The sequence below is a fragment of the Gallinula chloropus genome (assembly GCF_964237585.1).
Source record: "Gallinula chloropus genome assembly, chromosome: 6".
NCBI classification, from domain to species: Eukaryota; Metazoa; Chordata; class Aves; order Gruiformes; family Rallidae; genus Gallinula; species Gallinula chloropus.
The window spans coordinates 19,049,529-19,065,175 of NC_140091.1; the positions used below are offsets into that span (position 1 = coordinate 19,049,529).

At 48.8% G+C, this 15,647-nt stretch overlaps 1 protein-coding gene across 1 annotated transcript in view; it reads left to right on the forward strand.

Annotated features, from left to right (window-relative positions):
- Positions 1-15,647, forward strand: part of PAPPA2 (pappalysin 2) — a gene marked incomplete at both ends in the record, with an annotated part of 84,182 nt that overhangs the window by 39,027 nt on the left and 29,508 nt on the right. Inside the window, 5 exons of the mRNA XM_084266572.1 lie at positions 302-393; positions 643-836; positions 1,903-2,040; positions 5,496-5,631; positions 5,869-6,085. Coding sequence (XP_084122698.1) covers positions 302-393; positions 643-836; positions 1,903-2,040; positions 5,496-5,631; positions 5,869-6,085 — 777 coding nt within the window. The remainder of the gene's footprint in view (positions 1-301; positions 394-642; positions 837-1,902; positions 2,041-5,495; positions 5,632-5,868; positions 6,086-15,647) is intronic.

Here is a 15,647-nt window from a genome sequence, read left to right on the forward strand (position 1 = left end):
GTTTGGTTCTCTACTTCCTACGTTTTATATAGCTTCATTTTTCTCCCATAGTTTATGCCTCAGGTTTTATAAGAAAGTCACAGTAGGATCATGCCTTCTCCATATGCTGTGTTTTCAACCTCCTTTTATCCCTTGGCAAGATATGATGTTTTCTTCCCTCTACCTTATTCCACATGTGGTTCTTCCTCTTCTCTCTGCATCTGTGGAAGTGGACTCGAGATACAGAGTCCTCAGTCATTACTGTACAGAAGAAGTGTTGAGTCAAGGGTGGTGTTCACACATCTGGCTGTTTTCCTCTTAGGAGCCTGGAGGAGGAATGTGATGATGGGGACTTGCTGGATGGGGATGGTTGTTCCAGGAAGTGTAAAAAGGAGAAAGGCTTCCACTGTGTTGGTGAGTCAAATGGATTGAGACAACCTTGCCAGGCAGGAGTCAAAACTGTATATTCTTCATGCTCCCCCTCAATTCAGGGGTTGATGAATCTCATTGCAACAAAACACAGATCTGCAGCTGGAGTGATCTGTGGAGCTTGTGAAGCCCATGTGATGAGAAATCATAGGGCTAAATGGCCAGCACACCTCCTGGGAGAGGAGGAGTTGTGTATACCTGTTTGCAAACAGGTCATCCCTGGTCTCATTGCAGGGGAACCGAGCCTGTGCTATGTGCATGATGGGGATGGTGTGTGTGAGCCATTTGAGAAGACCAGCAGTGTCCTGGACTGTGGTCCTTACACACCAGAAGGCTATGTGGATCTGTGGGCAGCAAAAGCCTACGCTTCCCACCAGGATGCAAAGTCATGCCCTGTTTCCTTGGTCACTGGAGAACCTGTTGTGAAGGTGAGTGAAGGCATGGCCAAAAAGAAAGACATTTCCAGCAAAACCCATGGAGTAAAGCTGGGGAACTCACTGCTGCAAGAGTGTACTGAGGCACAACCAAAATCTTCATAGCAGCTCTGGAAGTGTCTCATCAAGGCAGGGAGCACCTCCCCTGACCAAGCAGCTTGCTCAATAGTGACCACTCCCGTCCCACCAGTTTAATCCACAACCATGAGCATATAGAGTAGTACTACTACATGAATTTAAAATAACCCAAAACACCCAAAAAACAAACCCTTAAATCTTAATCCCTTATCAGGTTAGGGGCTGTAAAGATAAAATCACACATATGTCAGCACCTGCACTGCTCTCAAACCCTCTGATCTGAAGCCAACAAAAAAAATCAATGGGAGAATTCCCATCTTTCATACGGGCTTTGGAGCCGGGCCTGGAGGGCTAGGACAAGGTTTCGCCTGACTGCTGTTAAAGTGTGGGCTGTGTGTTCTTTCTGAGCAAGCTGAAGAAAGGGAGGAGATAGAGAGGTCCTATTTAGCCCCTTATTTCTGTGTTTCTTTTGACCTCATGTATGGTACTATCATCTTGAGACACATAGCATGATTAAATTGCCTACATGTACATATGTCTAGTGGGATGCCTTGGGCTTGGGTATCTGCTCCTCTAGAAGAGGACACGCAGGTCTCCCAGGCTTTGTCTGCCAGGCCTATGGGGACACCATAAGGCATCAAAGCACAGAAGGCTGGTGTTCTGGCAAATAAATTGCATCTTGGATCTCACCAGCTCAGTCAAAACCCAGAGGCTGTGGTCTTCCCTATTATCTCACAGCCTGACTCATTTTTTCTTACTCGGCCCCACATACACCATGAGGCTCTTCCAGCAGTGTATTTGCAGCATCTCAAAAGGGCAATGGCCTCGTGTACATATGGGTGGGTGGTAAGATGTCTCTCTCACCTAGGAACCCACATTGCCTTCATGCTACAATCCTTCTCAAGATGTTGAATCTTTCTTGAGGTTTCATGGGTGCCCTCCTTCCCTTCCTTCCTACAAATAAACAAATTATACCTTTCAGGTATGTAAATCCCACCTTCACAATGTGTCAAAGGACCTTTCCTTGGCTGCTTGGTTCCCCTGTGCTCCCAGACAAGGCAATGCTCAGAATCTGGATGAGGAGAGGACACCTTTGAGCGATGAGGGAGTTTGGCTCAAGGTAAGTTAGGATGTGTTGCTAGGCAAGGAAGGATTTCCTTGTCTTTGGCCCAGCGCCTTGATGACAAATGTCTATCCTTCTCTGTCCTATAGAACCTACGGCAGTCTTAAAATCTGCTCAGACAGGACTTCATATCCTACTGAACTCTTTGTTAACCCCACATGCCTGTGGCTGGGTCTTAAATAATTGCCTGATTTCTCCTGTGAATGACAAACCCATTCTGGGGCAGGTTGCCAGGAGAAAGGGCTGTGCCTGAAACCAGGAGTCCACAGAAACATCTTGAGGCTGAGAAACATCTTGTTCCTGACAATTCCCTGCAGTTGAGTCCTAGTTACCTTTGCTCCCCACAGCTGTGAAGACCAACAAATGTGTAGCTGTATACACACTGCCACCCTGAGAGGTCCTGAGCACTCCAGGTTGCTGCTAAGCACCATAAGACCACAGCAATCAGCTGTGCCACGGAGGTCCTCCTGCCCCCTTATGACTTCAGTCCAAAGGAGACACTTCTGTGCCCAAGTTGCTGGTGCTGGAGCCCAACGGGAGCTTGGGGGCTGCCTCTGGGAGGGCAGCTGGAGGGTCAAACCTCTCAATTCCAGCAGGCAGAGCAGGGCAGAGGACAACTTGAGTGTTAGGCCAAAGTGTTTTTTTTTTTTACAGTGTTGACTTTCAGATTGCAGCCATGGTTTAGAGGTTTTGCAGTTGTTGCCTGGTGTTGCTGGAAAGCTGGACTCTGGCGTGCCTCTTCCTCTGCAGTTCAAGCAGCATCTTGCACCGCTTTGCTCGAAGTTGTCTAGAAAGGACCTCTTCCCAAGGCGCTCAGACAACTTGGTGACTCATCAAACCCGAGTCAATAAGCGTTGCAATTGCCTCTGAGGCCCTTTGTCTCTCTGAAGAACTTTCTTTAACAGCTTCCCCCCTCACCCCCATCCCCCCATTTTGTCTTTGCCTGTGTGCTCACAACCTACTTTCCAGCTTCAGTCTCTGGCCATGACAAACGTGCCTCCTTTCTTCCTTTGCTAGCAAGACAGCGGCACCCTCCCCCTCTGCCCTACCTAGATGAAAGCTTGCTTTCCACTTCTCACCAGGGGTTAAAGCGTGTTCCAGTTTTATTGGAGCTTGTGGTCAGTTCTCTTCCTCTATGGATGTTTATATTAAAGACTTTCATTACTGCTTCTCCATGCTCTCTTCAGGAGTGCTATTATTTTCCGCCCATAAAATTATTTATGAACTAGTAATAAATATGCCTTTTTTTTCCCTTTTTTTTTTTCCCCTTTTTGTAAAATAGAGTTTGCCTGATTGGTAACACATTGGGTTAGGAAAGACAGCTTCTTGTTGACAATGTTCCTAGCAAACCCGCCTGCCCGGGCAGGAACGGCGCTGTTTGTGCACGTGTGTACCCATGTGCACATGGTGTTGCGTGGCCACCAGCTCCCATGGCAGTTTGAAAGCTGTTGTAGCTGTGTCACCCAGGTTAAAGCAGTGCCACAGAACTCACTGGGTCCTGTAGGAACTGCTTCCTACAATGTTCATCGAGAGTTGGCACCGATGAGTAAGGGAAAGGCTGGGCCATTTTACAGGGCACAAGAGGACCATGTCTGTCACCTATGGAAGTATCTATCATGCACCTTGGGTCTGCCTGCAGATGGGAATTGTTACAAATCCCAGAGCTCTGGACATGTGTTTTTTGGGGTTCTTTTTGCTCAGTTTCTAGTGCATCCAATGAGGAAAGAAATCAGAATCACTTGTAAGCAAGTCAGCATGTGTAACATGCAGGAAATTAAGCAGAAAATGGGGAGGAGAAGGAAGAAAGAATGAGACAACAACGTGTTGTGGCCAGGCACACAATCCATATAGGAAAAAAAAAAAAGGAAGAAAGAAAAAAAACTCGAACCAAACAACTGGCATATTAGTTAAGTCAGCTGCTGTTGGTGTAATGTGGTGGCAGTGTCCTTCAGCCCCAACTAGGAAGGGAAAGACATGACCCCTCTGTGTTAAGCTGCGTACGCAAGGAAAGCTTCACTTGACTTCTCCAACCCTCCCTCCTCCCCTGAGGAAGCATGCTTGGAGGAGTGGGCAGCAAGGAGTGGGTTAGAATCAGCTGGTTCTTTGGGGCTTCCCACCCCCAGCTTTGTCCTGGGGGTCTCCTTGGAGCCGGCTGTGAGCACTGCTGGCTCTCCTTTGTCTTTCCTCTCTTCTTGCTTTTCCTTTCCCCCCCCTCCTTCCTTCTCCCACCAGCTTCTGTGGTATACCAGAGATACACCAAACAAAAAGAAAGGAAGGGGGGTGGGTGAAGAGAGAACAGCTTCAGCCTCCTGGTCTGCTCCTCGCAGCAGGGACAACCCTTTGTGGAGAGCATCCCTGGCCCAGGGACCGTGTAGGCAGTGCTGGGTACTCGCTTTCAGGGTGTTTGCTACCTGGCAGAGGGGGAGCACTGGCATGAAGCCCAAGGCTTCCTCCTGCTCCCATGTATGAGCGATGTCTGGCAACAAATGGGATGGTTGTCCCTTGTGCTCTCATGGTCTGCTCTGTGGCTGTGCCTGGGCAGCCAGGGCTTGTCCTCCTCCAAAATACACCTTTTTCCTCACGCTTTGGGGCTCCCTCTGCACCAGCATTCAACAAAACCACTCCAAAGGGTGGGTCTCGATCAAAACACATCTGGGCACTGGGTGCCGGGGCACCAGGGTGGGGGAGAAAAACATTTCTATCCTCTTACTTCTGAAGAACATCTGCCCAGCCATCAATTTCCCATCCGCCTCCTGTAGCCTTCGGGGCTGTAGGCAAGTGGGGAGCTGTCGGCTGTCCCAGCAGGCAGGACTTCTTCCCACAAATCTGTCTGCATGTTGGCTGACAGACAGTTTGCAGTGACGCTGGGTGCCGGGGCTGGTCTTTGTTTTGGTTTTTAATGGAAATATTCAGTGTTAGAGCTGGTAGTTGTGCTCTCTGGGTGGCTTGCTCGCCTGACCCGCACTGTGGAGGTTGGAGCTGTGTGATAAAGGGGGAGCAGAGCAGGAGTTAACCAGGTCTTAGAGTCATAGAATGGTCTGGATTGGAAGAGACCCCTAAAGATCACAGAGTTACAACCTCCTGCCACAGGCAGGGCCACCAACCTCCAGGCCTGGATCTAGACCAGGTTGCCCAGGGCCCCATCCATCTTGGGCATTGCTCAATTTTAAGAGCAGCAAATGTGGAAGCAGGGAAGATGACATAACCAGAAAAGGCTAGTGAAAGAGAGGAGGGGGATTAGGAGGGGAAGGACTATGTTCCTGCACCCTTTCTTCCCTCTGCTCTCTCTTCCCACCCCTTTGCTGCCCTGCACATCTGCACTCCCTGACCACCTTCCCCTCTCCTCCCTCCCCCTGTTCCTGCTCCCTCTTCCCCAATCCTTGCATATACGGACTTTGGGAGGCTGTGTTTGGTATGTATGCCCTCAGGATCTCACTTGTCCTCCTGCCCAGGTGTGCTTTGAAAGACCTGTGGTGCCCACCTCCCTCCTTGTCTTCCTGGCCTCTGACGGCACCGTCCCAAGCAACCAGCGCAAGCTGCGAGTCACCGTCCAGCTGACCGATGTAGATGGGCTGAACCACTCTTTGGGTGAGCACCTACGGTCTGTCTCAGTGGTGCATGCCATCCTGGCAGCTATATCAGGAACCCCTGTGGTCTTTGTGACCCTGCCTGAGTTGAATGCTGGTGTCCCCTGTCCTGGCCTTGCAGCATCTTCAGCTTCCCAAGATAGCCTTTTGGAACGTGTGTGGAAGAGGTAAATCAAAAAGCTGAGAAGAATATCCCTGGAGCTGAGCTAGTGGTTTCTTTCTCTGTCCCATCTCACAGGGATGTATGAGCTGTCATGCCAGCACAACCCACTTGTCATCAATGTGACCCACAGCCAGGAGAAGCCACCTTACTGGGCCGCTTCGGTGCTGTTCAACTTCTCCTCCCCACTCGTGGGCATCTCAGCTGTGGCCTTGCGGACACCAAGTCAGCCTGGATCTGACCCTACCACCTGCCTCCTACAGCATGAGGAGGGACATGGCCACCAGCGCTACAGGTATGCTCTTCTTGAGGCACTTCTCCATGAGCACCCAAAGCCCTTCTTGGGGGCTCTGCGCTTCAGGTCTGGAGTTTTTATCTGCTTGCTGAGTTGCTTCATGACTACTCTCAGGTGGCTTTTGAGGTACAGTTGGAAAATCCCCTGTAACGAGACTTGATTTGCTTATCTTGCTGCAGGCGGGAGAAGGTAGGCAAACAGATTTTGCATGTGGCCCATACATCTGCACCAATCTGCATTGAAGCACCATTCTCTGGTGAGAAAACCTAGCTCCCTCTGCTCAGAACTTATTGCTGAGGGTAGCTGCTGAGCCTGAAACTTAGAAATATATGGGTCTTCTGTCTGACTCCATCCCAGCTTTCCCCACCTCACGGGAAGCAGGGATGAAGCTGTCCTCTTCCTTCTCCCTGTGCTGGCTCCCCTTCCACTCCAGGCTCCTGACAAAGTCTCACTCTGCTCCTGTCGTGATAACGATACCAGTATTGGCGGCACTATGATTTATTGTCGTCCCGTACTTGTGGGCATCCATCTGTCTCCATAAAGCAGCAAATGAGAGTCAGTGTCTGAGGGATGGGCACCAGCATGGGGTCGTGTTGGGTCGTGCTGGGATGGGGAAGGACTGTGGTCCAAGGCAGACTAAATAAACAAGGCAGAGCTCTTTTTCCCCATGCTGAGCGGAGGCGCAGGCCCGAGGAGGAGTGGAAGGATGGTGCTCAGCACTGTCCTAGAGTGGTGGCGGGGCTGACAACAGCCAGACCTGCCAAGCCTGGCTCTGCTTTCAGCTCCCTGAAGTTATGAGCATGCTGATCCAAGGACTCTGCTTCAGCCAGTAACTCAAACCACACCACTGGGAATACTGATCTCTTTTTTTGGGTCCAAGCTTTGCTGAAGCTGAGGGGACATTAAGAGTTGAAGGGCTTTGGCTACAGTCATCCCATCGCTGCTACTGTCATTTCTCTTCTGTTGATGGCTCTGGATGGACAAACATTCCCGATAATGAATGAGTGAGTACGCATGTGTTTGCCTAAAAGCTGGCAATTGATTTATGTAAAGCTCTGGAAGCTGTGAATATCCTGGAGTTGCTTTTTGCACCCTGTCTTTTTTTTTTTTTAAGTGCATGTGATTTATACAGAAACATAAATCTTCGTGAGTCAGCATATAAACAGTATTCTCAGCCTTACATTAAAGGATCAGTGTCCACCTGAAATGCAGTCCGCTTCCTCCTGGTAGCCCTTTACAGCTATGTACACACATGCTTCTAAGCCCCTAGCCAACTGATGTGGTTTTTCAATTACACTTTCTCATCTTTTTCAAAACAATTCTGTGCTCTCCTTTCTTGAGAGCTTCCCCATCCGAGGAGGAACAGGCTCACCAGAGGCAGCCGAGTATCGCCTGCGGATGGGGAGATGTTCACGCAGGGACAAATCGCGAGGGAAGGTAAATGGTTTTCCTCATAAAAGTCTTGTTAGAGTTGAAACACAAGCCAGCTCATGTACTGCCAGAGCTCACAGAGCTGCGAGCTGGCCCCTTTGCAGGGTCGGGGCATGATCTTCACATCTCCTCCTCCTGCTCCTCTTCCTCCTCTTGCCGCCATCCTGCATCTCCCTGGCCTTGACTTGGCCACAGTGTGCTGAATTGGAGTTACACACATGCCTGTAGCAAACACACAAAGTAAATCTGATCCCCTCTTCCCCCCGAGTTTTCGGAGTAGGAAATACTATTTATAGTATTGCTTTCCTGGACAAAAGGCGTGAATATTTAGGGCCGCAGGGGGTGGGGTTATGCTTGCAGCCTCCACTAGCCTCTCTAACAGCAAGGGATCTGCCTCTTAAGTCAGGAAACATCCAAGCATTCCACCTTTATTATACTTTAAAAAACCCTATTTCATTTAAAACCTATTAATACCTATTTCATCTCTAAGACAGCAGTAGTTTTATTTTTAAGGGTTAATAATCCATTTCATATGAGGCAGGTAGAGACTGGGGGGGAAAAAAATCCCCTACAGAATTCCAGGAATAAAAAAATCTTAAGAAGTCTACAGGCATCATCTGTAAAAGATCACAGATCTGTGTTATTCCTGTGCAGAACTGAATCGACCATTCGCTCGCACGCCCCGGCCTCATCCACGCAGCACGTGAGCGCTTTCCTAAAATAACCCAGGAGAGGGACAGTAACAAAAGCAACAGAGAAATGAGGTTTCCTGACTTCGTTATTTTGGCAATGAGCATTTCTAGACCGAGTATATGATGGCTTGGTATTTCTGTACCATCTTTCATCTTGAAGGAACTCAAAAGTGCTTTGCAGGCTGGGGAAAACAAAGTGAACGTGTTTTGGCTGATGAAGTGCAGCCAGCTCCAGGTCACGATACAGCAGGTGGTTGATGCTAGGAAAGTACATTTTTAAACTTTTCTCTTTTTTTTGGGGGGGGGAGGTTGAAGGGGGTTGCTTCCTCCTTCTGAAGGAAGGTTGGAAGAGCATTTGCAGACCAAAGCGGTGTGGCATCCCTCCCTCGCAACCCTGTTACAGCACTGGGAACTCCTGTCACCTCTGCAAGCAGCTCGGGGCTCAGCTTTGCTCTCCGTACTCTATCACAACCTTATATGGTCAAGAAGAAATGGGATTTTTAGTGGGTTTCCACCCAGGAAACTCAAAACTCTCTGGCTTTAATCCTTCCCTCTGTATTAGAAAGCTGAGCCTCAGTCCTTCCTGGTTTTTCCAGGCTATACACTGACCCGGGGGTACTTTTAGCCTGGGTTTATTTTTAGTTTGCTTTTATTTTCTCCCAGCACATGCTAGGAAATGCTTTGGCAAGTTCACAGGGTAGGTGCTATGCAACGTAACCAGTGTTGCATTCTTATTTCCCACTTGGGTGCCCTCCTGTGCTCCCCCAAATGTGAGTCTAATGCACCCAGAGGAGTCTGGTTTAGATTCCTTTTTATATGGAAAGTAGTGCCAGGGAGAGAAAAACAGATGGGGGTGGGGTGGGGGGGATTGTTTAAATCTTTTCAATTCTAAAACTTCATGTGTCGAAGAGAAACATTTCCAAGGAGGTTTTATTTGGTTTGCTTGTTTTCCTCCTTCCAGGTGCTAAGTTTATGCAGGATCAAATTATGAGCTGGGGCTGTGCTGGTGTGAAAATCTGTGGGCACCCTGGGTAGAGGATGCTGGTGTTGCCTGTCCTTCCTGCTGGCCTAGGTCGGGTGCCATGGACAAAGCACATGGATTGTTATGTTGGGGTCCTAAGGTCACCCCCGATAGGCTGAGACACACTCAGGTTATGACATCCCTCAGTACCCACTCTGTCCTCCCAGCTAGTGTCTGCTCAGGCTCTGCTTGTGTGCACAACCAGCGTTGGGGGTTGCCTACCATGATGACATGCACATACTGAGCAGAGATCTGTTCCCCTGGCAATTCTCCTGTGGGTCCCTGGCTGGCTGATGGGTAGGCTCTACTGTGGGAATCATATGCTTCAACTGGTGGTTTTGCTGTCTAACTGGAAGGTGACATGGGAAACCCTTGGAGGTGCCGACACCATTTTCCTGAGCTGCCCCATCCCATTTACTCTCTGCAATCCAGTCAGCTTCTCAGATTTAATGTTTTGTAAGTGTTTTTTTCTAAGGCATCTTCTGCCTTTCCCTGAGATTAGCCAGTCTCACCTAGAAGAAAACATCTCCCAACACAATGGTTTCTCATCAGTTTGACCCCAAGTCAAATATAGCAGCTCAGAAGCAGGGTGTTTGGTGTCACCTCATGGACAGGGCCACTGAGGCTGATAAACCTGGTCCAAACATGAACAGAGGGAAGGTTAGTTACAGCACAGAGCAGCAGTGTGAAGTGCAAGGCAGATTTCCTGCCTGACCCTGGCACAGCTCCGGGTGAAACTCTGAAGTTTGACCTTGATTCTTTATTCTCTTACAAGTATGGACATTACGTAGCTCACACAAAGCCTCCTGTCCTTCCTGTGTTCAGTGAAGAAGAGAGCAAGTGCTGGAAGTCCTGAGGTTTGCCTACAGAGCCCTTGATGTACCGCTGCAGCCAGCCTGCCCTGCTCTGCCCTGCCCTCCCTAATGTCACATGCAGCACTAGCATTTTTCACAGAATTGGGATTAAACATGTCCTTCAGGAGGCTCTCTTATCTCACATTACGGGCTGCAGGATGCAATGAGTCCACCAGCACCCCTGCTGAGCTATTCTTATACCCAGTAACCTTCTCTGCTGAGAAGTTGCCCCTGATTTCAAGATGAAAGTTGTTGCTTTCTCTCCATCCTTGTCAGAAAGGTCTCTGCCTCCTTCCAGCAGACTTTTCTGTGCATATGCGTCTGCACAGAGGGATGAGATACTTGGTCATGATAATTTTTCCTCCTCAAATCTCCCAGCATAGGTCTTGCAGGCTAGCTGTGGCTTCTGCTTGCAGGTCCCTTTTGAAATCCTCCCTCTATTTCTGCAACCTTCTTGGTGGTGGATGTGGATCAGAAGTTAATTTCTCTGGACAAGAGAGGAGAAATGAGGTGCAGCATGTTGCCAGGGGGTTTGGACGTGGATAAAGGTGGGCTTTGGGATAACTGAACACACACCCTTGAGGAATACTGGCAGATAAATCCTACCTGCCTGCTGCTCTCATGGTGGGCCATCTGCCTCCAGCAAGGAGTCAGGCCAACTTCTCTTAGGAGTGATGAAGGCACAGTCTGTTCTGCCTCAGTTTGGGAAGCTGAGACGGGACAGTTGATATCCCTTTCAGCCTTGCTTTATGCTCTTCTGTAAACCTGTTGTTGTGTAGCAAGCAACAAAAGCCCTTGGAAAGAAGCTGTCTGGAAGCATACTAAGATTGATCTAATCTTGCTTCTTTTCTTCCTTTGCCTCTACGGCTATGGAGGGTCCAACAGGCCTCTTGACATCTTACTGGTGCCTTTTCTCTCTCTGTGAGGTAGATGGCAGTGGATGACTCACAGGGATGTTATTTTTTTCTTGGCCCAGTTTCTTTGGGAGTCACATACTGAAACAAACATCTCTTCTTGAGGTGGCAAACTCAATGAAGATCATAATCAAGAGGCATTGCCACTGTTGGGTCTGTACACGTAGCCTGCTCCCACAAGGATGGTTGCCATCAGAGTTACTGGAAAAGCAAGACCTTTCCCCTCCACGAGAAACATGCCCAAAGGGAGAAATTCCCCACTGTTTCCAAAACACCTTTTCTCATTTCCTAGTTATTCTCTTCTGCTAGACCACATCGGGGTAAACATCTTTTATCTCACTGATGTTGGGTACTACAATCCAGGCTTCACCAGAGTACATGTAGTGACTACTTTTAACTTCAGAAGATTTGGCTGGAGCACTTACCTTTCCATCAACATCTCCCATAACCCCCTTTTCCCAAAAATTTGCATCATGTGATGAACTCCTTATAACAATCTTCCCCTTTTGGAGTTGGAGCTTGATGATAAGGGCCGTTTTAGCAGCAATCCTTGGGCTGAGAGCTTGGGTAGATACTACAGCAGTGTAACGGGTGATTTATTATGCTTTAGGCAGCTGCACTGTATTTGACTTGGCTTAGCTTGACTTGGGTAAATCCATCAGGATTTTCTGGGTTCTGTGAAATAATCACTGTAAAATGCAAAGTTCCCTCTTTTTTTGGGGCTTTGTTGCAACACAAGCAATGTCCCCCTAACCAGCATTGTCACCTCTGCCTCAGAGCTCTCCATCACACTGCCTCCTGCTTTTATTGCGAAGAGGTGAAGGGACCACAAAGGAAAAGCTTTGCTCCAGTTTGCAGAATCATTCCCATTTCAGCACAAAGCTTTTATCGTTCCTGAGCAGTTAGGATCTTCACTAGGCAGAATTTCACAAATTTCCAGATCTGAAACTTTCTTTGATGTGTAAGTTATGGGACTTTGGTGAGCCCAGAAAAATCATGCGAGCTGGTGCTGACGTGGAATAAGTTAGGAGGAAAAACCTTGGTACTTTGTAAAAACATTGTTGACAAATCATTAGTTTGGAGCTTCAAAAAATTCTGAGATAAAAATGGAGAATTTTTTTTTGATGTTTCACACAGGAGGAAAAAAATATTAAAAGAAAAAAATTGGCTTGTCTTACATCTTGTATGGCCTGAATCAGGAATGGCCAAATGTCAGGAGTTTGCAGCTGTGATACAGGAATTTCATTTATCATCAAAAGGAGAAAGAGCTCCTTCATGCTGAGATCAGAACTGGGCTGGCTCCACCATTTCCTCATCCAGCCTTCGTTAGGGTGTTCCAGCGGCTGGGAGCAGTGATTTATTCCATCGTGTTACCCGAACCCTGGTAAGGCATGTGGAGCGGGATGGGGCCAGGCTACATGGCTTTTTCTTTAAATTGTTATTTATTTTTTTTTTGTTGTCCTGCAGTTGTACAGCATCAGGCTAAAGTGTCCTAGCCCCGAGCATAGAGGTGGTAGTTATGATGATGCCGATAGTGATAAAGGGAGCGATCAAGGCACAGTTTGCATGTGGAGAGGATACATACATAAATGTTTTTACTGATTTGAGCAAAGCAGATAGCCCTCAGAGTCATGAGCCCCTCTTCAGGTCTGCAATAGCAGCACCAGACTTCAGAGCTTATGTGTAGGATGAGGGCAGCTTCTCCTAACTGGAGTTGATAGGTCTCAGATCATTTCCAAAATAAAACCCTCATGGGTATTTATCTGTGAGATAAGGGTGGTGGTAGTCACAGAGACAGTGTCAATGAGCTCGTCATCTTTGGGGGTGAAAGGAAGCTAATTATAAAATCTTATCTATATGCCCATAAAGAATGTGTGCGTGTGTGTGTAGAAAGAGAAAGAGTTTGATATTAGAATCGTAGGATCACCTGGGTTGGAAGAGACCTTTTGGATCATGGAGTTCAACCACAGCCTAACCCTGCCTGGTTCACTTCTAGATCATGTCCTCAAGCAAATCATCTACATGCCTCTTAAATCCCTCCAGGGATGGTGACTCCACCACCTCCCTGGGCAGCCTGTCCCAGTGCCTGACAGCCCTTTCAGCACAGAAATTCTTCCTGATATCTGACCTAAATCTCCCCTAGGGCAACTTGAGCTATAATTACTAGTTCCTAATTTATATATTCACTTTGCATATATAATAATCCAGTGAGAAACTTGCTGATCTCTCCATCTACTCTATACCAGCATTGCTGGCTATGTTTCCAAAGTGGTTAAAAACCCAAAACATACCCAGAAGCGCTGAAAAGCATAAGTATGTTAATTGTTAATTAACAACAGCACTGTCCCAACTGCTGAGGCTGCCCCAGACAATGTGCTGTGTCTCCAGCAGAGCTGCTCCAACCAAGCCCTTTGCCTGGCTGGATGTATCCCGAGGGTGCCACTAGCCCTGTGATGAGCACACCCTCTGTACTTCATGAGCAGATGAAGTTAGGGGTCTTGGGGTCCTGGCATGGTTACACAACTGTTGCCCTGTAGACTACAGCTGCTTGGTGAACCCATCACTGATGTCCCAGCCCCACTTCTCAACATGTGGGCTGGAACTTGGCTGGATCATCTCCATGTGCCTGGAGGTGCCCAGGGATAAGGACTTTCTAGCTGTGTGGTGTGTTGATGCAGCATCGAGCACCACGGCAGGAGGGATGCTGTGGACCAGCTGCAGCTCCTTGAGTGCCTGTGGCTGGCGAGGAGGCACAAGCAAGGCTGGGAAAGAGAAGCTCAGTCCCTTTCGCACATGCCTGGGCAGAGACATGCACATGAGGAGGTTTAGGACAGCGGCTCCATCACAGGGAGGTGGAGTTGGAAGACGGGAGCATGTGTGCGTGCATGCAATGGGGGCACAGGCAGGAAGCAAAGCAACCGCCAGGAGAAGGTGACTGCGGGAGGGGAGGGGAGGGGAGAGGGCTACAATTGGTACCAGATGCCCTCAGAAGCTAATGACCTGACAAACACTGTGCTCATAAAACAAATTCTTTAAAAAGGAAGCAAATGGAAATATAAGCTAGTGAAAGAATTTGCAGCAGCTGCCCTGAAACCATTTCTCACTTCATAAACAGGTCTGCATTGAAAAAACAGCCGCTTTCTTCTCCTTCTCCTTTGTGGTCCCCTCCCGTGCCCACCAGCTCTTTCAAAGATGTGGCCTGCAGGTTTCCACCATGTCTCTGGCTCGGTGGACTTGTCCAGAGTCAACAGCACATTACGTTCCCTTAATGTCCATGTCAGCACTGATTTTCCTTTTTTTTTTTTCACATTTTATTTTTATTTTTTTAACATGTGTGTCACTTGTGGGCTTTCTCACTGTGCATCCTTGGCTGGGGAGGTTGAGCAAATGCAAGAGGCAAAGGCTGCCTCTGCCTCCCCCCGGTGAAACGCAGCACATGATAGCCATCAGCAGCCCTGTGCAGAGCTGGGAGCGGAGGGTATGCGTTTGGCTATGCTTCTCTTCCCTCCCCAGTTATCAAATGAAGTCAGAGCACCCCTTACCCTGCTTTATCATGGTAAAAGATGACTGCATGTAGTTGGAAGACTGTCTCGTGGATGGGTTCCTGGTAGCTGCCGAGGTTCCTTCTCCAGCACAACATTTCCTTGGGGTTGGATAGTCCTCTGTGGGTTCTAGTGTCTAACACAGGGTTTGACGTACCCATCACCCTTCTGTCAGGACAGGCTTTAAAAAGGTCTCCTTGTCTTTTCTTCCTAACCATCTGGTGCTTCAGGGCTTGTTTTACCCTGTGCTAGGGCTGACTGAAATGGAGGTGTGGGTTCGAAAGTCATAGGGAGGAAGCACCCAGTTTTACTGCCTGGGCTTTGTTGCCGTCAGAAAGTGCAGATCACCTGCTGTCCAACATGTGCTGTTCCATGTCTGTCCCCACACGCTTGCCTGAGAGATCTATGAGCCGAGTACATACATGTGTGAGTGGCTGCAGTCACACATGTGCCTCTACTCCCTACAGCACCCCAGGGGACAGCTTCAGGACATCTCTTGCTACAAGTTCTCTGGTGTCCGGTATGATTTGGGCATCTAGGAAATGAGAAGTTGTCATGCAGTAGAGATGGCCTTGCTCTCAGGAAAGTGATACGATGACTGTTGTTTATTGCTTTTACTCCTCATGCGTTCTGGACTGCTGCCTTGGTAGGACCATCTGAGATCAGCTTTCCTACCTTGGCTGTGGGAGAGTTGTGGCCTCGCTGCATATGCTGCCTGCCAGACTTCTCCCCACCACCTTCCTCTTCTTGCTCCCTTGTTGCACCTCCGCTGAGCCCCACAGCCTCCCTCGGTGCCAGGCGGTGTACAGGCTCTGTGCAGTGCAGCCTGTGCACCCCGGGGAGGAATTGCTGGAGTAGCCCCACTGGACAGCACAGATTTTTGGAAGGAGCATTGTTGGGCAGTGGCTCCTTGGAAGCAACGGTCTGTGGGAAGACATGTGCTGGGGTTGGGCTGAGGTCCAGCCAATGCAGAGCTGGCAAAAAGTACTCCCCTGGCATCTTCACTGGGAGACTTCCAGCCTGGAAGAAGCTGGGGCTAAGGGGTAGGTGTGCATCTCTGTAGACACACGTGACATGCTGAGCATCCCACACAGGTGCCGCCCTTCAT